Source organism: Scyliorhinus torazame, chromosome 28 (genome assembly GCF_047496885.1).
Source record: "Scyliorhinus torazame isolate Kashiwa2021f chromosome 28, sScyTor2.1, whole genome shotgun sequence".
NCBI lineage: Eukaryota > Metazoa > Chordata > Chondrichthyes > Carcharhiniformes > Scyliorhinidae > Scyliorhinus > Scyliorhinus torazame.
The window spans coordinates 22,470,541-22,494,011 of record NC_092734.1 but is presented as its reverse complement, the minus strand read 5'-3'; the positions used below and the strand labels follow the sequence as shown (position 1 = coordinate 22,494,011).

The 23,471-nt window shown below is 50.9% G+C and overlaps 1 protein-coding gene across 1 annotated transcript in view; it reads left to right on the top strand.

Moving 5' to 3' along the window:
- The window catches only part of chuk (component of inhibitor of nuclear factor kappa B kinase complex), a 142,466-nt gene that overhangs the window by 93,459 nt on the left and 25,536 nt on the right, over positions 1-23,471 (top strand). The window contains exons 13-14 of the mRNA XM_072491632.1: positions 11,404-11,527; positions 21,600-21,751. Of these exons, the coding sequence (XP_072347733.1) occupies positions 11,404-11,527; positions 21,600-21,751 (276 nt within the window). The remainder of the gene's footprint in view (positions 1-11,403; positions 11,528-21,599; positions 21,752-23,471) is intronic.

Genomic DNA, 23,471 nt, shown 5'->3' with positions numbered 1-23,471 from the left:
AGCCCCAGGTGAGTCTGCCCCCTTCCCCCTGGGCCGCCATCAACATCCCCGGGCAGAGGACGGGACCGTGCGCTGCAGTGTCACAGCCGCTTGCAGGGATGGTCTGGGTGGATGGTGGTACTGTGGCCATGGGTCAGACATAGTCCAACGATGTAGAGCCAGGAGCTCATCGCAGGGCGGGTTGTCATCATCCTCCATGGCCTGCGATAGACACGCGTCCACCCGCAACTGTGTGAGCCCGGCCCGTTGTGCCGCAGGTGGATCGGCAATGGGGGGGGGGTGGTGTGCATGCGGGTGGGGTGGGTGGGGTTGGGGAGGGGGGTGAGGGTGCTGGGTGGGTGGATGGGTGGGGGGTGTGGGTGGTCGGCTGTTGCCATGGTGTGCGGTCTGTGGCCATACTACCCGATTCCCACGCCCATCTAGTCAGTGAAGCGGGCGTCTATCAGTCTGTCCCGTGCCCGCTTGGCCAGCCGGTAACGGTGGACAGCCACCCGCCTGTGTCTACCCCGTCATTTCCCCCATCCCCCTCATCTGGGGAGGACTGGGCCTCTTCCTGCTGCTCCTCCACTCCGCCCTCCTCTGCCTGCGGCACATCGCCCCTCTGCTGGGCTATGTTGTGCAGGACGCAGCACACCACAATGATGCGGCCGACCCTATCTGACTGATACTGGAGGACGCCCCCAGTGAGGTCCAGGCACCTGAAACGCATCTTCAGCACGCCAAAGCACCTCTCGATCACTCCCCTTGTCGCTACATGGGCATCATTGTAGCGGTTCTCCGCCTCATTTCGTGGCCTCCGTATAGGCGTCATCAGCCACGATCGCAATGGGTAGCCCCTGTCGCCCAGCAACCAGCCCCTCAGCCGGGGATGGCGTCCCTCGTACATGCCGGGGATGGATGACCGCGACAACACGAATGAGTCGTGTACACTGCCTGGGTGACGGGCGCAGACGTGCAGGATCATCATGCGGTGGTCGCAGACCACCTGTACGTTCATCGAATAGGTCCCCTTCCTATTAGTGAACACGGCCCTGTTATCTGCAGGTGGCCGCACGGCGACGTGCATCCCATCGATCGCGCCCTGGACCATGGGAAACCCGGCCACGGCAGAGAAGCCCACGGCCCGGGCATCTTGGCTGGCCCGGTCCACGGGGAAGCGGATGTAGCGGTGCGCCATGGCATATAGGGCATCTGTCACTGCCCGGATGCACCGGTGCACCGAAGTCTGCGATATGCCGGACAGGTCCCCACTCGGTGCCTGGAATGACCACGTTGCATAAAAGTTCAGGGCCACCGTAACCTTGACGGACACGGGGAGAGGGTGTCCCCCGCCAGTGCCACGTGGTGACAGGTGTGCCAGCAGGTGGCAGATGTGTGCCACGGTTTCCCGGCTCATCCGGAGTCTCCTCCTGCATTCCCGGTCCGTGAGGTCCTGGTATGACTGCCGGGGCCGGTACACACGGGGCGCCCTCGGGTGCCTCCGTTGCCGTGGGGCCGCGACATCCTCCTCCCCCTCCTCGTCCTGTCGGTCAGGTGTCCCTCCAGCCTGGGCGGCTGCCGCCTGCCCCTCTGCGGCAGCCTGCGCCGCCTCTCTGGCACGCTCTTCCTCCTCCTCCTCCTCATCCAGGGCAACATAGACATGAGCGGCTGCCACCACGGCGGCCAACATCGCTGGATGATCTGAAAACATGACGGCCTGGTGGGGGGGAGGGGAACGACGACATGTCATCCATTGCCCATATCCCCTCCTCCCCCCAGCCAGGTGGCATGGACCGCATGGGTCCAACTGTTGGAGGCTGGCACCTGGCCAGGTGGACCAACTCACTTGCCCTCCCATCCCCCTCCTCGGCATGGACCCCCCCCCCCCAACCTCTACCCCAGCACAGACGCCCCCCCCCAACCTCCACCCCTGCACGGACCCCCCCAATCTCCACCCCGGCACGGCACGGACCCCCCCCAACCTCCACCCCGGCACGGCACGGACCCCCCCCCCCAACCTCCACCCCGGCACGGACCCCCCCCCAACCTCCACCCCGGCACGGACCCCCCCCCCCAACCTCCACCCCAGCACGGACCCCCCCCGAACCTCCACCCCGGCACGGACCCCCCCCCAACCTCCACCCCGGCACGGCACGGACCCCCCCAACCTCCACCCCGGCACGGACCCCCCCGCCCACCAACCTGACCCCGGCACGGACCCCCCCCCCCCAACCTCACCCCGGCACGGCACGGACACCCCCCCCCAACCTCCACCCCGGCACGGATCCCCCCCCAACCTCACCCCGGCACGGACACCCCCCCAACCTCACCCCGGCACGGCACGGACCCCCCCAACCTCCACCCCGGCACGGCACGGACCCCCCCACCAACCTCCACCCCGGCACGGACCCCCCCACCAACCTCCACCCCGGCAGGGACCCCCCCCTCCAACCTCCACCCCGGCACGGACCCCCCCCCCAACCTCCACCCCGGCACGGACCCCCCCCTAACCTCCACCCCGGCACGGACCCCCCCCAACCTCCAGCCCAGCACGGACCCCCCCCCAACCTCCACCCCGGCACGGACCCCCCTCCACCCCGGCACGGACCCCCCCCAACCTCCACCCTGGCACGGACCCCCCCCCCCCAACCTCCACCCCAGCACGGACCCCCCCCCCAACCTCCACCCCGGCACGGACCCCCCCCAACCTCCACCCCGGCACGGCCCAGACCCCCCCCCCAACCTCCACCCCGGCACGGACCCCCCCAACCTCCACCCCGGCACGGACCCCCACCCCCCCCCCAACCTCCACCCCGGCACGGACCCCCCCCCTAACCTCCACCCCGGGGCACGGACCCCCCCCAACCTCCACCCCAGCACAGACCCCCCCCCCCCAACCTCCACCCCGGCACGGACCCCCCCCAACCTCCACCCCGGCACGTCACGGACCCCCCCCCCCCCAACCTCCACCCCGGCACAGACCCCCCCCAAACACCACCCCGGCACGGACCCCCCCCCCCAACCTCCACCCCAGCACGGACCCCCCCAAAACCTCCACCCCGGCACGGACCCCCCCCAACCTCCACCACGGCACGGACCCCCCTCCACCCCGGCACGGACCCCCCCCCAACCTACACCCCAGCACGGACCCCCCCCAACCTCCACCCCGGCACAGCACGGACCCCCCCCCCCAACCTCCACCCCGGCACGGACCCCCCATCCACCTCCCCGGCACGGACCCCCTCCCGGCACTCCCCCGGAGCCCAGCCTACTCTAACCACCCCCCCCCCCCCCACGCCCCCCCCCCCGCCCGCCGCGCGCGCACACACACACACACAAGCCGAGACACACCTCTCCTCACGCATTCAGACTGCGGCCACGCCATTGCCTGCCCAGAGCCACCCCCCCAGGCCGTCACTCACCTCCACGCTGGTCGGCGTGAGTCTGGAGCACCGGGTCACGCCGATGAAAAGGAGGTTTAATTTACGTCGACGTGAACGGTCATCACGTCGACGGGACTTCGGCCCATCCGGAAGGGAGAATATCGGCAGGCCGAAAATCGGCTGCCTTGCGCAGACCCGTGACATTCTCCGCGGCAGCGGCGACATTAACGCCCCGCCGACTTTTCTCCCTTCGGACACTTCGGCAACCGGCGGGGGCGGGATTCACGGCGGCCAACGGCCATTCGCCGACTCGCTGGGGGGTCGGATAATGACGCCCCATATTCTGTCACAAGTTAAAAGATTTTTGATGCAAGGATGGCCATCTATCATAGAAGATGGTAGGTTGAAAAGATGAGTTAAGTGTACAAGATGGTTGCATATTGTGGGGGGTTGAGAGTGCTTGTTCCACCCCCTGGCCATTGGCAAGTAATGGATGAAATTCATGAGGCTAATCCAGGTGCCTCTGAGTCTCGCCAGGTTATATGTTTGATGGCCTAATATGTACCAGGATTTGGAGAACGCGAAATCCTGTTCTGCATGTCAACCTAACCAACCAGTGGCGCCACTAGAACCATTAAATCCTTGGCCATAGCCTGATCATCCTTGGTAGACACTTCATATGGATTTTGCAGGTCCTTTCCTGGGTCACCTGTTTTCAGTCATCGTGGATGCACATTCTAAGTGGTCACGAGCAACATTACAGCTTCCAGCACCATAGAGAAGCTACGCTAAGTCTTTGCAACTCATGGGTTACCGGATTCTGGTGATGGTACAACATTTATGAGTGAGTTGTTCCAAGAGTTTATGCAAAAGAATGGAAGACGCCATGTGCACTTTTATTCAGCTTGGCAGAGTGAACTGTTCAGACAATGAAGGAAGGATTGAAGAGGATGGCAGTGGAAGAGACCAAGCTCTTGAGATTCTTATTTCAATATCGTATCACACCACAAACAACTAAATGACTCTCACCAGCTGGATTATTGATGGGCAGAAGACTGAAATCTCACCTGGATCTGCTACACTCAGATGTTTAGCACAGGGCTAAATCGCTGGCTTTGAAAGCAGGCCCAGGCAGGCCAGCAGCACGGTTCGATTCCCGTAACAGCCTCCCCGAACAGGCGCCGGAATGTGGCGACTAGGGGCTTTTCACAGTAACTTCATTTGAAGCCTACTTGTGACAAGCGATTTTCATTCAAACCAAAAGTGAGAAGGAGACAAGAAAAGCAGAAGGAGAGACATGATTATCATGCTAAGGAGAGATGTTTTAACCCGAATTATTGTGTTTATATTAGGAATTTTGGCAGTAACCATCATTGGCTACCTGGAGTTATTCTTAACCGAAGAGGTCCAGTATCTTTGGTAGTAAAATTGAACAATGGAAGAATTGTTCGCAGGCACCAAGATCATATTTGTCTGTGGCATGACTCAAGAGACAGCAAAAGTTCCAGATAGCACAATAGAAGGAAATGCGGCAATGAAAGTTCAACAAGAAGTGATTCCTGTTGTTCCAGGACTTCCAGTGGACTGTACCTCAGGAGAGGGACACTTGTGCACAGATATTCAACTTACTCCTGTGCCCACAAGTTCAGTTGAACTAAGTGAACGTCACCAGTGGTACTGTGAAGATCAGTGTTGTCGCAAAGCTCCTGAAAGACATGTATAATTAAGTTCATCATATTCCTGTCGATAAAGGGGATTAAAATTTAAGTGAGGGGGAATGAGGTGTTATAGAGTGTTATTATTATGCATCTTCTTATTTAAATCTATTGCTGATATCATAAGTAAGTGCTGTGACATCATCTGTTGTTACCTGTGTATGTCGTGTTTAACTGTCGTTCATTCTAATTCTATTCAGTTACTGTTATTTAGATTTTTAACTAGCTGCAACCTATTTTTGTGTCCATACTGTATTTAAAAAAAAAAAAAAAAAAAATTTTATTAAGGTTTTCATAAAATATCAATAACAAAATGAAAAAAGAACCCAACAGAGTTAAGTACAAAACAGTCAAGAAAAGCAACCCTCCATACCCCCCTTCCACCTATACATAAATAATAAATTAACATTAAAACCCCGACTTAACACAACAGGTATATACACTCCCTCAGACCCTTCAGTGTAAGTAACAATAATAAAAATAATTATAAAGTAAACCCCCCCCCCCTCCGAGTTGCTGCTGCCATTGACCAATGTCTACCGTTCTGCCAGGAAGTCTAAGAAAGGTTGCCAAAATTCCTCCAGCGCTGGGCATGCCCAGAACATGTGGGTGTGATTTGCTGGGCTCCCTGAGCACCTAACACACCTGTCCTCACCCCCAGAAAACCGGCTCATCCTTGTCCCGGTCAAGTGTGCCCTGTGCAGCACCTTAAACTGTATGAGGCTGAGCCTCGCGCACGATGAGGAAGAGTTCACCTTCCCTAGGACATCTGCCCACGTCCCTCCCTCAATCTCCTCTCCCAACTCCTCCTCCCACTTACCTTTCACTTCCACCACTGAGGCCTCCTCCTCCTCCTGCATCACCTGGTAAGTTTCCGAGATCATCGCCACTCCCACCCACCCCCCCGAGAGCACCCTGCCCTGTACTGTGTGTGGCAGTAGCCGCGGGAATTCCATCACCTGCCGTCTGGCAAACGCCCTTACCTGTAAGTACCTGAAGGGGTTCCCGGGGGGAGCCCGTACTTCTCCTCCAGCTCACCAAGGCTCGCGAACTTCCCGTCCACAAACAGGTCCCCCAACTTTCGTATCCCTGCCCTGTGCCACCCGGAAAACCCTCCACCTGTTCTCACTGGGGCGAACCGGTGGTTCCCCCGTATTGGGGTCCACGCCGAGACCCCAACTTCCCCCCTATGCTGCCTCCACTGCCCCCAAATTTTGAGGGCAGCTGCCACCACCGGGCTCGTGGTATACCTCCTTGGAGGAAGCGGCAGCGGCGCTGTTGCCAGTGCCCCCAGACTTGTACCCACACAAGACGCCGTCTCCAGCCTCTTCCATGCAGCCCCCTCCCCCTCCATCACCCACTTGTGCACCATTGTCGCATTGGCGGCCCAGTAGTACCCACAAAGGTTGGGCAGTGCCAGACCTCCCTATCTCTACTCCGCTCCAAGAACACCCTCGGAGTCCCTCGCGCCCACACAAACCCCCATTATAATCCTGTTAACCCGCCTAAAAAAAGCCTTCGAGATAAACACGGGGAGGCACTGGAGCAGGAAAAAAAACCTTGGGAGCACTGTCATTTTGATTGACTGCACCCTACCCGCCAAGGACAGCGGCAACGCGTCCCACCTCTTGAACTCCTCCTCCATTTGCTCCACCAGCCTTGTAAAATAAAGCCTATGCAGGGCCCCACCAGCTCCTGGCCACCTGGACCCCCAAATTCCTAAAGATCCACTCCGCCCTTTTTAGTGGGAGCTCGCCAACCACCCTCTCCTGGTTCCCTGGGTGAACCATGAACAGCTCGCTCTTCCCCATGTTGAGCTTGTACCCCGAAAAGTCCCCAAATTCCCTGAGAATCCTCATTACCTCCGGCATTCCCCCCACCGGGTCCGACAAATACAGCAGCAGTTCGTCCGCATAGAGCGACACCCGATGCTCCTCCCCACCCCGCACCAACCCCCTCCAGTTCCTCAACTCTCTCAGTGCCATAGCCAGGGGTTCAATCGCCAGTGCGAAGAGCAGGGGGGACAGGGGACACCCCTGCCTCGTCCCTCGGTGCAACCAAAAGTATTCAGACCTCCTCCTGTTTGTGGCCACACTCGCCATCGGGACCTCATACAACAGCCTAACCCACCTGACAAACCCCTCCCCAAACCCGAACCTCTTCAGCACCTCCCACAGGTACCCCCACTCTACCCTATCGAAGGCTTTCTCAGCGTCCATCGCCACCACTATCTCCGCCTCCCCCTCCCTCGCCGGCATCATGATAACGTTCAAAAGCCTCCGCACATTCGCGTTCAACTGCCTCCCCTTCACAAACCCCGTCTGGTCTTCATGGATGATCTGCGGCACACAATCCTCAATCCTCGTGGCTAAGACCTTCGCCAGCACCTTGGCATCTACATTTAGCAAGGAAATCGGTCTGTAAGACCCACACTGCAGGGGATCCTTGTCCCGCTTCAGGATCAAGGAGACCAGTGCCCGGGACATCGTCGGGGGCAAAGCCCCCCCCCTCCCTTGCCTCATTGAAGGTCCTGACTAGCAACGGGCCCAACAGGTCCATATATTTTTAATAGAATTCGACCGGGAAACCATCCGGCCCCGGTGCCTTCCCCGCCTGCATGCTTCCTATCCCTTTGGTCAGCTCCTCCAGCACAATCGGGGCCCCAAATCCTGCCGCCAGTCCCTCTTCCACCTTTGGAAATCTCAATTGGTCCAGGAAGCGGCCCATCTCTCCCTCCTCCCATGGGGGCTCGGATCGGTACAATTCCTCGTAAAAGTACCTGAAGACCCCATTGATGCCAACCCCGCTCCGCACCACACTCCCCCTTAATTCCCCCGATCTCCCGAGCTGAGTCCCGCTTCCGAAGCTGATGCGCCAGCATCCGGCTTGCCTTTTCCCCATACTCGTAAATCGCCCCCTGGGCCTTCCTCCACTCCACCTCCGCCTTCCTGGTAGTCACCAGATCGAATTCGGCCTGGAGGCTGCGCCTCTTCCTCAACAATCCTTCCTCGGGCACCTCCTCATACCTCCTGTCTATCCTCACCATCTCCCCCACCAACCTCTCCCTCTCCCCCCGCTCCTTGTGGGCCCTAATGGAGATCAGCTCTCCCCTCACCACCGCCTTCAGCGCCTCCCATACCATCCCCCATACTGTATTTTAAGCATCATTATTTTTATCTATTAAAAAAGATTAGCTTCATTTACTTTATTAACAATGTTTTTCGACTACCTTTTTTGTGGTCAAGTTACCACAGTGGGTTTGGAGTTGGTGGGGGTGGAGGAAGAGTCGGCAAAGGAGAAGAAGGTACCAGAGTAATAGAGATAGAGAAGCTGGGATGAGACTTGGTGTCAGAAGCTACGCTACCAACGTGACAATTTAGTTGGAAACATTATTAAATGAGCAATCGGACCTGGAAGCTTTGATGAGGGAGAAGAATTGTCTCCAGTAAGCCAGGCATGTGTCAATGCCACAAAGTTAGTTTCACTTTCACTTTCATGAAGTTACATATGCCAAGCCTTATTAGTGAAGGAGCAAATATTCTGAAGGGCAGTATGGACCGGAGCAATGGTTAATAATTTATAATGGAAGGGTCAGACATGCAAGACAGAAAAGGAATAGATTTGAGAGTGACTTGAGCTTCAGTTACACAACAGTTGAAAAAGATAGGCTGTGATAGTGTGTGGAATGAAGATGTGAAAGGACATGGCTGGAAGTGATGGAAGAGGAGTGCGGTAATTGAAAAGGAAAAGTGGAAGTTTGGGCTTAGCAGCAGGTATACGGATGCAAACAGACACTGAGGAGGGCTTACGTTGCATGGACCAGTGGCAGAGAGCGTGGCGTGGCAAGGGAGATTAGTAGGGTACAGGCTGACGCAAGAAGGGTAACAAAAGCCTTTCTTGAGGGGAAAGCCTCTGGACAGGAAGCAGAGAAAAGAAATGAACCACATCTGACTGAATGGAGCTTTATGATTTAATTACTAGTGATCAGACCTGAGGGCAGTTTCAAAATCAGTAGCTCTTTAAATAAATCCCTTTTGACGAAGTCTCATGTGGAACACTTCTAATTAAACAAAAAGCATAAGGAATCCAGAACATAACATGAGGCTAGATAATAAGTTGGTTTCAAACAAGAGGAAGCAATGCAATTTCAGACACCTAAAAAGGCTGAGAGATGATTGTAGCATGTTCCAAAGCTCTTCACAGCAGCAAGAGCAAATTGATACGAAGCTGCTGAAGGAAATATTTCTGCAGGTGACCAAAGGCTTGATCAAAGATTGAAAGGAGCAAATAGAGGCAGTGGAGCTGAGGGGCAGAATTCCAGAGCTTCCAGGCTATGCAGCTGAAGGAGGTGGAACAATTAAAAGCAGGGATGTACAAGTGATCAGAGTTGGACGATCATGGAGAGCTGGATGCTAAGCTGCGTAGCTACCACCCAAACATTCCTGTACAGCGATCACGGAGTCACAAAACATCCTGTGGAGTTCTCTCTTCATCGAGATGGATTTCAACTCTTCTCTTCTGAGGAAATAGCTTTTAGTTGCCCTCTATACCCACTCCAACTCAGACTGCCCCACCGACTGCTCGCCGCCCATGTGCTCAATCTCTTCTCCTGAGACTGCGTCCCACAGTATTCACAAGGCTGCACCTCAGCATACAATGACTGATCCCAGCTCTGTAGCTGCTCTGACCAGAACACCACAGCTATTGGGCCTCCCTGAGCCCAACTTCCAGCTCTGCCAAGCTACCAATGGCTCCTGGGGCCTCTGATCCCCAGCACATGAGCAGCATGGAACTAATATCAATACTTCAGCTGCATGGAGCGCTTCCTCTTTGTCTGTTTACCTACGGGTTTCTCTGAGTTTCAGCTGTCTGCAGCTTAGCGACCTTCTGCCACCTCTCCAGCTCCCGACGGGCTTCTCTGAGCCCAGCTGCATATGGAGCTAATGATAACATTTCATCTCCCACCCTTTCAGGTCCCAACTAAAAACATTTAATGTGGGCTCCATTTTCATGCGGCACCCTGGTCCCATGATCATTGTTTCGCACCAGACAACCACGTAAGCATACTGCCCAATCCCTGCTGCTATTAAAAAAACGGTGGGAAACAGATAAGTGTACTAAAACTGAAGTTGAATTGTTGCAGAGAGGAAGTTTTAGAAAGGTTTGACCGTGAACTCATGACATTAGAATCATAAAATAGTTAATGCACAGAAGGAGGCCATGTTTGCACTGGCTTTCTATAAGAGCAACTCAGCTAGTCCTGCCTTTTCCCCAGATCCTTGCAATTTTTTTCATTCTAAAAATTATCCAATTCCTATTTGAAAACCATGATTGAATCTGCCATTTGATCCGGTTCTAGCGACTAATCAGCTTTAAGTACAGCCAGCATTTCTGGATCAATTTTTAGCCCATTCAGTATCGGAACTACCTCCTCTTTCACTATGACTTTGGCAGCATCTTCTTCCTTGGTGACGAAAGAGGCAAAGTACTCAATATATTAGGCATGCCGTCTGTATCCATACCTCAATCCCACTTTTAGTCCCTAATTGACCTAACTTTCATATGCCTGTAGATGACACTTGGATTCCCTTTTATGTTAGCTGCCAGCCTTTTCGCTCCCCCCCCCCCCCTGGTGAGGGCAAACAGTCCAGAAAGAAAATACAGTACAACCTACAGCTCTCCAGAGTTATTCTAAAACTTGGATTTCAAGTTCAATCTGGTAACCAATCACAAAAACCGATATATGAATGGATTAAGTGTAGAGAGGTGCAACCCGTGTCAGCAATGAGGAAAGAGGAGACAAGCTTTAGCTGCAGCACCTAGAAAGAAGGTGATTACGGGAAGGGCCCTCATTGGGGTCAGCAGAATATGAAATGATGTGGATAAAGACATTGCAGAATTGTATTTCAAGAAGTGGAGAAAGCTTGGACCAGTGAACATCATTTACTTTTCATCAATTTAAATTTTGAAACAATTATTTGGATGAATATCTTTGTTCCAAGAGCATTAAATGTTTCGAATGATTTGCCAAACAGGCAAAAAAAACATCGAATTTTCATAGTATGGTTAGATGGTATCAAGTGATGAGTTTCTGTGGGCCAACAATCTTTTACGCTGAGCATTTATAAGTCCTCAAAACATCAGATGTTTAGACAAGACACCAAAGTGGATTGTGCTATTAATAGAGCATTAATCTCCCTGAATGGAAGAGTAAAGATGTTTTGAACTGCTATATTTTAATACTTAATGTTTTTTAAGTATGAAAATTAAAATTCCAAAACATAAAGTTTTGACTGCAATTAACATTCATTACGATATTGTTACAGTGCGGGATGCTAAGATAATGTTGCCAAATGTACAACTGAGGAAGGTATGGGGTGAAGCTGTGAATTATGTCTGTGGATTGAAGGAGGACTACAGCAGACTTTTCCAGGGACAAAGAGCTGCAATGTAAGTCAATATTGGAGAGGAGACTAAAGATAATACACCATAAATCGACTTATACAGGACAGAAGACTTATGCAATTTTATGCTCATAATTTGCTCACTTGAAACCATTAGCAACTCTGTTTATCATTTTTGCACTGTTAAGTCATTTTGTCTTTATATATAGAATTTTCCCAATCTTTAAAACCTTTTCAAAATTACGCTGAATCATCTTCCTTAATTCTTACAATTCCTGCCTGTGTTCTAAATTCTCTCCCTATTCCTGCCTGTTGGACTCACTGATTGATCTAATTGAGGACAACTATATCCTCCTGTATCAAAGACATCCGCATGAGGGAAAGAGGGCAGCAGCTGTGTTTCCTGCCACCTTCATTCCTTGAGGGTAGGGTTCAAGGGCTGGTTTTCAGAGATTGACAGATGGAACCTGGAGCAGAAATTTAAAAAATCAGTGCAAATGATCTGAGCGTGACTATGCTCAGGTTCCAGTAATGAAATTAATACTGTTTAAATGAGAGATTTCTATATGGGCAGCTCGCAGGCCGTCTGTCGGTCAAACTGCAACAGGCCTTGAGAAGGCGGAAGCCCAGGGCTGCAGGAGATGCGCCCTACTCAAGGTAGACCTCAAAAACCTAGGCTACACACCGGGATTCTCCGCCGGCGTGATTCTCCGTTATGCCGGCGCCCGAGAGTTTCCCGACGGCGTGGGGCTGCCCCACAATGGGAAACCCCATTGACTGGCCGGCGTAACGGAGAATCCCTCCGGCCGGTCGGGGCAGAAATGTGGCGCAGCGGGGCGGAGAATCCCACCCAATGTCTTCATTTTATTTTAGAAACAAAACTTTTTTATTATCCAATTGAGCTAAAATTCCTTCCACTTATCTCACTTATTTCATCTTTGCCCATTATTACTATTTCATGTCCAGTCAGAGGACTTTGATAATGTATTACCTTTCATGGTGCTGTCCAGGACTTGACCAGTGAGAGAGAACTAGCATTTATATAGCATCACTTATGGCCTCAGGACCATTGAAAGCACCTTCCAGTCAATGAGGTACTTCTGAAGTGCTGTCACTCTCAAAATGCAAGAAAATGCAGTTCCAGTGTTTGGGTAATCTTAATTCCCTTTATGTATTTTTAATTTGGATTATAAAGTTCTGTCGTTCTATCCCCAGACACCTGCAGTGGGACCAACTTTGTAGGCGTGGGACATTTCTTTTCAATTCATTGTTTCATGGTGTGTGGGCGTCATTGACTAGACCAGAATTTATCACCCATCCCTAATTGACCGTGAGAAGGTGGTGGTGAGCTGCCTTTTTGAACCACTGCAGACCATGTGGTGTAGGCATACCAACAGTGCTGTGAGGAATGGAATTCCAGACTTTTGACCAAAGATATTGAAGGAATGGTGATATCGTTCCAAGTCAGAATGGTGTGGAACTTGCAGGTGCTGGTGTTCTCATGTATGTGGTGGTGTTCCCATGTGTCTGCTGCCCTCTTTTGAGGTGGTAGAGGTCACAGGTTTGGAAGGTGCTGTTGAAGGAGCTTTAGTAAGTTACAGCAGTGCTTCTTATAGATGGTACACACTGCTGCCAGAGTGTGCTGCTGGTGGGGAGGGAGTAAGTGTCTAAAGATGCTATGGCTTAAATGGTGTAGAGCTGCTCGAGTGTTGTTGGAGCTGCACTCATCCAGGCGAGTGGAGAGTGGGAGCTGCACTCATCCAGGCGAGTGGAGAGTTTTCTATCACATCCTGACTTGTGCCTTGTAAATGGTGGACAGGCTTTGGGGAGTCAGGGGGTGAGTTATTTGCCAACCTCTGACCTGCTTTTGAAGCCACAGTATTTACAGGGCTGGTCCAGTTAAGGTTCTTGTCAATGGTAACCCCAGGATGTTGATCATGGGGGATACAAAATGATGGACAGCATAGTAGCACAGTGGTTAGCACTGTTGTTTCATAGTGCCAGGGGCTTCGGTTTGATTCCCGGCTTGGGTCACTGTCTGTGTGGAGTCTGCATGTTCTCCCCATGTCTGCGTGGGTTTCCTCCGGGTGCTCCGGTTTCCTCCCACGAGTCCCGCAAAGACATACTTGTTAAGTGAATTGGACATTCTGAATTCTCCCTCAGTGTACACGAACAGGTGCCGGAGTGTGACGACTATGGGATTTTCACAGTAACTTCATTGCAGTGTTAATGTAAGCCTACTTGTGACACTAATAAAGATGTTATTATTATAATGCCATTGAATGTCACGGGAGGGATGATTCGATTCTCTCTTGCTGGAGCAGGTCATTGCCCAGCACTTGTATGACATGAATGTCACTTGCCACTTGTCAGGTGGTGAACATTTTGCAATCATCAGCGAACACACACACTTCTGACCTTATGATGGAAGGACAGTATTGATGAAACAGCTGAAGATGGTTGGGCCGAGGATACTACCCTGAGGAACTCCTGTAGTGATGTCCTTGAGTTCCAACAAACTTTGCCTTTGTGTGAGGTATGACAACATCCAGCAGAGAATTTTTCCTCCTGATTCCCATTGACTCCAGTTTTGCTGGGGCTACATTATGCCACACTTGGTCAAATACGGCTTGATGTCATGGCCAGTCATTCTCACCTCACCTCACCTCCGGAGTTCAGCTCTTTTGTCCACATTTGAACCGAGGCTGTAATGAGGTCAGGAGTTGAATGAGCCTGGCAGAACCCAAACTGGGTGTCAGTGAGCAGGTTATTGCAAAGTAAGTGCTGCTGGATGGTACCGTTAATGACCCCTTCCATCACTTTACCGTCCCATCGGTCTACTCACAATCATCAGTAATGAGGTTGAGCTGAGTGGCCCTAGTGGAACTCAAACTGAGTGTTAGCGAGGCGCCGTTCAGCACTGGTCCACAGAAACGTGGACCAGGAGGATCGGCACCCGGGGTGTCTCTCGGGCTATTGGAGACCCCTGGGAGTCAGCGTCAGTGCAGAATGGCTCCCTGGCCCTCCCCATAGAATGTGGGCACCTTGGCACTGCCCAACTGGCACCTTGGCATTGCCACAATGGCACTGCCAAGGTGCCTGGCTGGCACTGTCAAACTGGCAGGAGCATTGCCTGGGCTACAGTGCAAGGGTGTCAGGGTGGCACTGCCAAGGCTCAGGGACCATGAAATAAGGGTGGAGGTGGGGTTTGAAGGGTGGGGAGGTTGCTTGGCAGGTAAGTAGGCGCCTCTGGGAGCTTGTGGGGGTGAGGGGTAGAGGTCCTTGAATAGCAGGCCTGTAAGGGGATGTGGGGGACCTGAAGGGGGGACTCCCAGGGACCCCACACTGGGGTGTCCTCACTTTGGGGGAGAGGGGGTGACATTGCCCATGAGAGGGGAGTGTGGGGGACCCACAAGCTCACTTAAAGATTGGGGCACCCTTTCAAAATGGTGGCCCGATTTCTGAGTTCAGCTCCCCAGTGTTGCAAACAGTTCTGTGGGCTAAACCAGTGAGACGCTCCCTAAGGCCCCAAAAAGCGACATAATAATAATGTGTAATTGAATAGCGGTGGGAAATTCCCTGGAAAACCCACCACAAATAAATTTTCTGTTGACTCGTGCCCTGAGAAGGAGTGGGAATTAGAGTGAATGAATACATAGTGTTAAACCAAGTACAGAAAGACAAAATAGAATTTGGATTAACAGCAAAGAAAAAATTAACAGGGGAATTGAGAAAAAAATTTAAAATGCTAAATTTTACATTTTTTAAATCTGCTAAACCTGAAAGAATGGCCCACACTTATTTAAAATAACAATTTGATTATCAGCCATTAACAGTTATCACATGGTGTGATTAATTATTAGACTTGATTTTCTGTGACGAGTTTAATAGGTAATTAATGTGAAAATACAGCAACTTCATTGAACCTTGGATAACGAGAGATATTGTAGGCCTCGTCAAAAAGAAAAAGGAGGCATTTGTCAGGGCTAAAAGGCTGGGAACAGATGAAGCCTGCGTGGAATATAAGGAAAGTAGGAAGGAACTTAAGCAAGGAGTCAGGAGGGCTAGAAGGGGTCACGAAAAGTCATTGGCAAATAGGGTTAAGGAAAATCCCAAGGCTTTTTACACGTACATAAAAAGCAAGAGGGTAGCCAGGGAAAGGGTTGGCCCACTGAAGGATAGGCAAGGGAATCTATCTGTGGAGCCAGAGGAAATGGGCGAGGTACTAAATTAATACTTTGCATCAGTATTCACCAAAGAGAAGAAATTGGTAGATGTTGAGTCTGGAGAAGGGTGTGTAGATAGCCTGGGTCACATTGAGATCCAAAAAGACGAGGTGTTGGGTGTCTTAAAAAAATATTACGGTAGATAAGTCCCCAGGGCCTGATGGGATCTACCCCAGAATACTGAAGGAGGCTGGAGAGGAAATTGCTGAGGCCTTGACAGAAATCTTTGGATCCTCACTGTCTTCAGGGGATGTCCCGGAGGACTGGAGAATAGCCAATGTTGTTCCTCTGTTTAAGAAGGGTAGCAAGGATAATCCAGGGAACTACAGGCCGGTGAGCCTTACTTCAGTGGTAGGGAAATTACTGGAGAGAATTCTTCGAGACAGGATCTACTCCCATTTGGAAGCAAATGGACGTATTAGTGAGAGGCAGCATGGTTTTGTGAAGGGGAGGTCGTGTCTCACTAACTTGATAGAGTTTTTCGAGGAGGTCACTAAGATGATTGATGCAGGTAGGGCAGTGGATGTTGTCTATATGGACTTCAGTAAGGCCTTTGACAAGGTCCCTCATGGTAGACTCGTACAAAAGGTGAAGTCACACGGGATCAGGGGTGAGCTGGCAAGGTGGATACAGAACTGGCTAGGTCATAGAAGGCAGAGAGTAGCAATGGAAGGATGCTTTTTTAATTGGAGGGCTGTGACCAGTGGTGTTCCACAGGGATCAGTGCTGGGACCTTTGCTCTTTGTAGTATATATAAATGATTTGGAGGAAAATGTAACTGGTCTGATTAGTAAGTTTGCAGACGACACAAAGGTTGGTGGAATTGCGGATAGCGATGAGGACTGTCAGAGGATACAGCAGGATTTAGATTGTTTGGAGACTTGGGCGGAGAGATGGCAGATGGCGTTTAATCCGGACAAATGTGAGGTAATGCATTTTGGAAGGTCTAATGCAGGTTGGGAATATACAGTGAATGGTAGAACCCTCAAGAGTATTGAAAGTCAAAGAGATCTAGGAGTACAGGTCATTGAAAGGGGCAACATAGGTGGAGAAGGTAGTCAAGAAGGCATACGGCATGCTTGCCTTCATTGGCCGGAGCATTGAGTATAAGAATTGGCAAGTCATGTTGCAGCTGTATAGAACCTTAGTTAGGCCACACTTGGAGTATAGTGTTCAATTCTGGTCGCCACACTACCAGAAGGATGTGGAGGCTTTAGAGAGGGTGCAGAAGAGATTTACCAGAATGTTGCCTGGTATGGAGGGCATAAGCTATGAGGAGCGATTGAATAAACTCGGTTTGTTCTCTCTGGAACGAAGGAGGTTGAGGGGCGACCTGATAGAGGTCTACAAAATTATGAGGGGCATAGACAGAGTGGATAGTCAGAGGCTTTTCCCCAGGGTAGAGGGGTCAATTACTAGGGGGCATAGGTTTAAGGTGAGAGGGGCAAGGTTTAGAGTAGATGTACGAGGCAAGTTTTTTACGCAGAGGGTAGTGGGTGCCTGGAACTCGCTACCGGAGGAGGTGGTGGAAGAAGGGACGATAGTGACATTTAAGGGGCATCTTGACAAATAAATGAATAGGATGGGAATAGAGGGATACGGACCCAGGAAGTGTAGAAGATTGTAGTTTAGTCGGGCAGCATGGTCGGCACGGGCTTGGAGGGCCGAAGGGCCTGTTCCTGTGCTGTACATTTCTTTGTTCTTTGTTCTAGTTCATGAATGAGGTTTAAGAGTGAGATTCCACCATTGCAAAGGGAAGTGTTGCCAGTCACCGAGCAATTTGTGATTTGGAATTCATGGGCTGTCTATTCCCCGCCACAATCTATGATTTAATAACAGGATGTATCTTTCGGATTATCTTTTAGCAAAATCTGGCCTTCCAGTAGCTCCAAATCATGTATTGGCACAGATAAGAGGCAGCTATCTGGTGTTTTACAGAGCTGCCCACTGGGTGGCATACAAGAGCAATCTGGGGTGATTTTCATTTCATTTTCTTCTCCCCTGACCGCTGCTTTTTGCGGTTACTGTCTGGCCTCATGCAGGGGCTTTAATTGGTGGTCTTTCTGGGGACACCAGTCCTCAGAATTAATTTTCAGCAAAATTAGATGGAATATTTTGGGGAGTGCTGCTGAAATGTGTTCTTGAGGTCAAATACACAATTAATGAACTTTTGTAACAAAAATAACTTTTAAAAAGTAACATTATTTTCAGACATTCGTGTTTAATCAGAGAATGCATTTTCAAAAAGTCAGTTGTTTCCTTGAATACTATATTCCTGAAGGCAGCATTTAGGTCAGTGTGAAGAGCAGTGACATGGATTGGAGCTACTTCGAGGAAATGAGCTGAAATGCACTGCATCAATGAGCTGCTGCAATTCGTCTGAAGGGCTTCAAATTTAGCAGAAATTCACCACTATTTGTATTCACGTTTGTATTCGATGTGTAGTTTGAGAACTATGAAGATATGAAAATCTTTTTATACTTAATTAATTTTTTTAGCCAACTCCCATGGGGTGGGTGGTTTAACATTAGTAACAAAACAGAACAGATAATTCACCCATTCATTATTGAGGTGATTGGAGGGAGCAAATTAGAGCTACATTTTGTTTTAAATTCCCCAAATTATTTATATAATGGAATACTATTTACTACCCCAATTTCAGTGTGTGTACTACATTACCTCCAGCCAGCCAGTGTAAAACAACATTATCAGTATATGCAACACCCCAACTTCCCTGCAAAAAGCAAGAATTGATATTTGCTGACGGGCTTAGCTTTGGTATGAGATGGAAAACATGTATTGGCTTAAAATAGCTTAACGCTCACAATATTTGGACCCGACTGTCCAACAGAGAGCTCATACCGCAAGTTTAACCATGGTGCAAATGGAAGCCAAATGTTCCGTTTGGAAAGTGTGTTTTCAACTACACGAGTAGTTTTCTTTTGGTTTTTTTCCTTTCTGTGCAATTAATTATTTTCATTTCTGTGCATTTGATCACTAATGCAGACAGCATTGTTAAAATTGATTGGTTTGGAGGAATATTTGGTTTTATAAATTGATTTTATTTATTTAATTTTACAATATGACGTTAACATTTCCAGTATCCTTTTTGTGTTTGATTTCTTCTTGCAAAATCAGTGGGCGGAATTTTGAGGTTTTTTTCTTTTGTAACTGCTGGGCCAGACGAGAAGCTGTGTGCAGCACACCAGCTACACTGCTGGCTTTCTCACCATGTCCAGCGCTGGGCCAGGCAAGAAGCTGTGTGCAGCACACCAGCTACACCGCTGGCTTTCTCACCATGTCCAGCGCTGGGCCAGGCAAGAAGCTGTGTGCAGCACACCAGCTACACCGCTGGCTTTCTCACCATGTCCAGCGCTGGGCCAGGCAAGAAGCTGTGTGCAGCACACCAGCTACACTGCTGGCTTTCTCACCATGTCTAGCGCTGGGCCAGGCAAGAAGCTGTGTGCAGCACACCAGCTACACTGCTGGCTTTCTCACCATGTCCAGCGCTGGGCCAGGCAAGAAGCTGTGTGCAGCACACCAGCTACACTGCTGGCTTTCTCACCATGTCCAGCGCTGGGCCAGGCAAGAAGCTGTGTGCAGCACACCAGCTACACTGCTGGCTTTCTCACCATGTCCAGCGCTGGGCCAGGCAAGAAGCTGTGTGCAGCACACCAGCTACACTGCTGGCTTTCTCACCATGTCCAGCACTGGGCCAGGCAAGAAGCTGTGTGCAGCACACCAGCTACACTGCTGGCTTTCTCACCATGTCCAGCGCTGGGCCAGACGAGAAGCTGTGTGCAGCACACCAGCTACACCGCTGGCTTTCTCACCATGTCCAGCGCTGGGCCAGGCAAGAAGCTGTGTGCAGCACACCAGCTACACCGCTGGCTTTCTCACCATGTCCAGCGCTGGGCCAGGCAAGAAGCTGTGAGCAGCACACCAGCTACACCACTGGCTTTCTCACCATGTCCAGCGTTGGGCCAAGCGAAAAGCTGTGTGCAGCACACCAGCTACACTGCTGGCTTTCTCACCATGTCCAGTGCTGGACCAAGCGAAAAGCTGTGTGCAGCATACCAGCTACACTGCTGGCTTTCTCACCATGTCCAGCGCTGGGCCAGACGAGACGCTGTGAGCAGCACACCAGCTACACTGCTGGCTTTCTCACCATGTCCAGCGCTGGGCCAAGCGAAAAGCTGTGTGCAGCATACCAGCTACACTGCTGGCTTTCTCACCATGTCCAGCGCTGGGCCAAGCGAGAAGCTGTGTGCAGCACACCAGCTACACCACTGGCTTTCTCACCATGTCCAGCGCTGGGCCAGGCAAGAAGCTGTGTGCAGCACACCAGCTACACTGCTGGCTTTCTCACCATGTCCAGCGCTGGGCCAGGCAAGAAGCTGTGTGCAGCACACCAGCTACACTGCTGGCTTTCTCACCATGTCCAGCGCTGGGCCAGGCAAGAAGCTGTGTGCAGCACACCAGCTACACCGCTGGCTTTCTCACCATGTCCAGCGCTGGGCCAGACGAGACGCTGTGTGCAGCACACCAGCTACACCACTGGCTTTCTCACCATGTCCAGCGCTGGGCCAGGCAAGAAGCTGTGTGAAGCACACCAGCTACACCGCTGGCTTTCTCACCATGTCCAGCGCTGGGCCAGGCAAGAAGCTGTGTGCAGCACACCAGCTACACTGCTGGCTTTCTCACCATGTCCAGCGCTGGGCCAGGCAAGAAGCTGTGTGCAGCACACCAGCTACACTGCTGGCTTTCTCACCATGTCCAGCGCTGGGCCAGGCAAGAAGCTGTGTGAAGCACACCAGCTACACCGCTGGCTTTCTCACCATGTCCAGCGCTGGGCCAGGCAAGAAGCTGTGTGCAGCACACCAGCTACACCGCTGGCTTTCTCACCATGTCTAGCGCTGGGCCAGGCAAGAAGCTGTGTGCAGCACACCAGCTACACTGCTGGCTTTCTCACCATGTCCAGTGCTGGGCCAAGCGAGAAGCTGTGTGCAGCACACCAGCTACACCGCTGGCTTTCTCACCATGTCCAGCGCTGGGCCAGGCAAGAAGCTGTGTGCAGCACACCAGCTACACCGCTGGCTTTCTCACCATGTCCAGCGCTGGGCCAGGCAAGAAGCTGTGTGCAGCACACCAGCTACACTGCTGGCTTTCTCACCATGTCCAGCGCTGGGCCAGGCAAGAAGCTGTGTGCAGCACACCAGCTACACCGCTGGCTTTCTCACCATGTCCAGCGCTGGGCCAGACGAGACGCTGTGTGCAGCATACTAGCTACACTGCTGGCTTTCTCACCATGTCCAGTGCTGGGCCAGGCAAAAAGCTGTGTGCAGCACACCAGCTACACCACTGTCTTTCTCACCATGTCCAGCGCTGGGCCAAGCGAGAAGCTGTGTGCAGCACACCAGCTACACCACTGGCTTTCTCACCATGTCCAGTGCTGGACCAGGCAAGAAGCTGTGTGCAGCACACCAGCAGTAGACAACCCCCCACGCGCACAGGATCCCGGCATGGAGGCCCCCCCCCCAACCCCCCAAAGCGCTGCCAGGAGGCAATGCTTGGGAGGGAACCTCATTACGTCAATCGTGCGGGGAGATCTTAGTGGCGAGAATCTAGCTTTTGCCGCTTTTTGGTATTTTACACCCATATCGCCATTTCCTCTGGCACGCAATCCTGGCCTATGTACTTGTTTTTAATTGTCTGTGTTTGAAGATTATTATGCAGAGAATAATAGCCAGTCACTTCATGATTAGGGTTATTTTCTGGTATCCTAGTGAAGTGATGTTCAATGGGATCCTCTTTTTATATCACCTGTATAGATATACTTAGCAAATATTCCATGGACCCTCATTGTAATTGTGAATTGTAATTTATTCCCAGGCTGAGCCTCCTTCGTTACAACAATAACCTTACAAAAATGAAGACAACTATGTTTTCTAATTCCCAGCAGTTAAAGGCCAAGTTGGACTTTTTTCAGTCAAGCATTGGTCTTGACCTGGTAAAATACCGTGAACAAATGGCATATGGAATTTGTAAGTGTTCAACTTTTTATTTCTTTCCCATAAGTATAGTGAGCATGTTGAATCGTAATGGTGTTTTTAGCTACCACATTGATTTCAGGTGATCAGGTGACCTTCCTTTTCATGGTGTTCCTTCGCAAATCCTGTTGGCCACAGTTAATTACCTAACTGTTCCTTGTTTAATTGGCGGTACTGTAGGTGGGAGCAGGAATTTCTTGAATTTACACTGTGCAGCCAGTAACCACATATCCATTCGTATGTTATTTTCTTGTGAGCATGGTAATTGGAAGTATAGTGACTGGAGAATCCTCATGTGTCAATGATCCCTGGTGACCATATTGTTGTATCAAGGAATCACAAGGTCAAAATTGTGTGATGGAACAGCTGATTTCCCTGATATATTATCATGTAAATAAGTACAATTTAAATTGGTAGAGGAGAGTTCAGTATCTTCTTCCCATTTATCTTGTCCATGATTTCTTTGACCCAATTTCCAATAAACTACTGACCACCCAGGTTCCTGCACCCAGACCTGCTGATGTTGCAAATGGTTCCCTCTCCACCTTTTCAAAACTGCTATCACCATCTCCCTCCTCAAAAGAAAAAGCCCGTTTCAACCCCTATGCCCTTGCAAACTGTGGTGGTCTCATCTCCAGCCTTCCTTTCCTCCCCAATATCCTTAAGTGTAGCCATCCACCACCCCCTCCTCCAAAGTTATTTTTCACACAACTTCATGTTTGAATCTCTCAAATCAAGAACCTGCCTCTGCCGTGTAACCTACAGCCCTAATAAAAAACACAAATAACAAGTGCTGTGACTATGACTATTGTAATATCCCTCCGCATCTATGCAGCCTTTGAGCAGCCTCTATCTGAATGTCGTTCCTCTGTTGGCCTTTGGCTGAGATCTGTATGACTCGCTGGGTTCCATTGCAACATATGCAATTTCAGCTTGAGCGTCATCAGCCATGACTTTCCTTCCTGACTTCACACCACTTACTCTGGGGTCCCACAAGGGTTTTCCTTGGTCTTTTTTTGTATCCCTTATCAAGCTGGCAGGGGAAATTGGAAGACAAAAAGGATGATGTGCAAGGCAAAGGAGATGATAATGGGACGAAACAGGTGAGATGGATTTGGAGGGGATGCAAATAAGTAGCGGAAATGACTAAGTTATTGTTTCTGGATTTTTCCCCAATTCTAAAGATTAACTGACAGACCAGTAGTTGCTGGGCTTATCTTTACATCCTTTTTGAAAAAGGGTGTAACGTTTTCAATTCCCCAGTGCTCTGGCATCGCCCCTGAGTCCAAGGAAGACTGAGAAATTGTGGTAGTTTCCAGTCTCATTTCCCTCAGATACATCTCACCTGGCCCTGGAGCCTTATATTCCACATAGTGTTATATTTGTAGGAAGTGAGTGGAGTCAGAGGAGATGTTGTTCAATGTGTGAACAAGTTTAGCCAGGCAAAAATGGGTTGTGGGAAATAAAATCTGGTTAGGCCTCCATTCAAAGAAAAACCATCAGGCCATCTTGCTGAGGAATGGAGGTATAGAAAGATTGCCTCTCCATGGTGAGGAGGTGGCAATTAGGAGCAATAAAATGAAAATTGATGAGGCGCCAGGGATCGAGGTTCAATTCTGGCCTTGGCTGACTGTGTGGAGTTTGTACATTTTCCCCGTGTCTGCGTGGGTTTCCTCCCACAGTCCAAAGATGTGCAGGTTAGGTTGATTGGCCA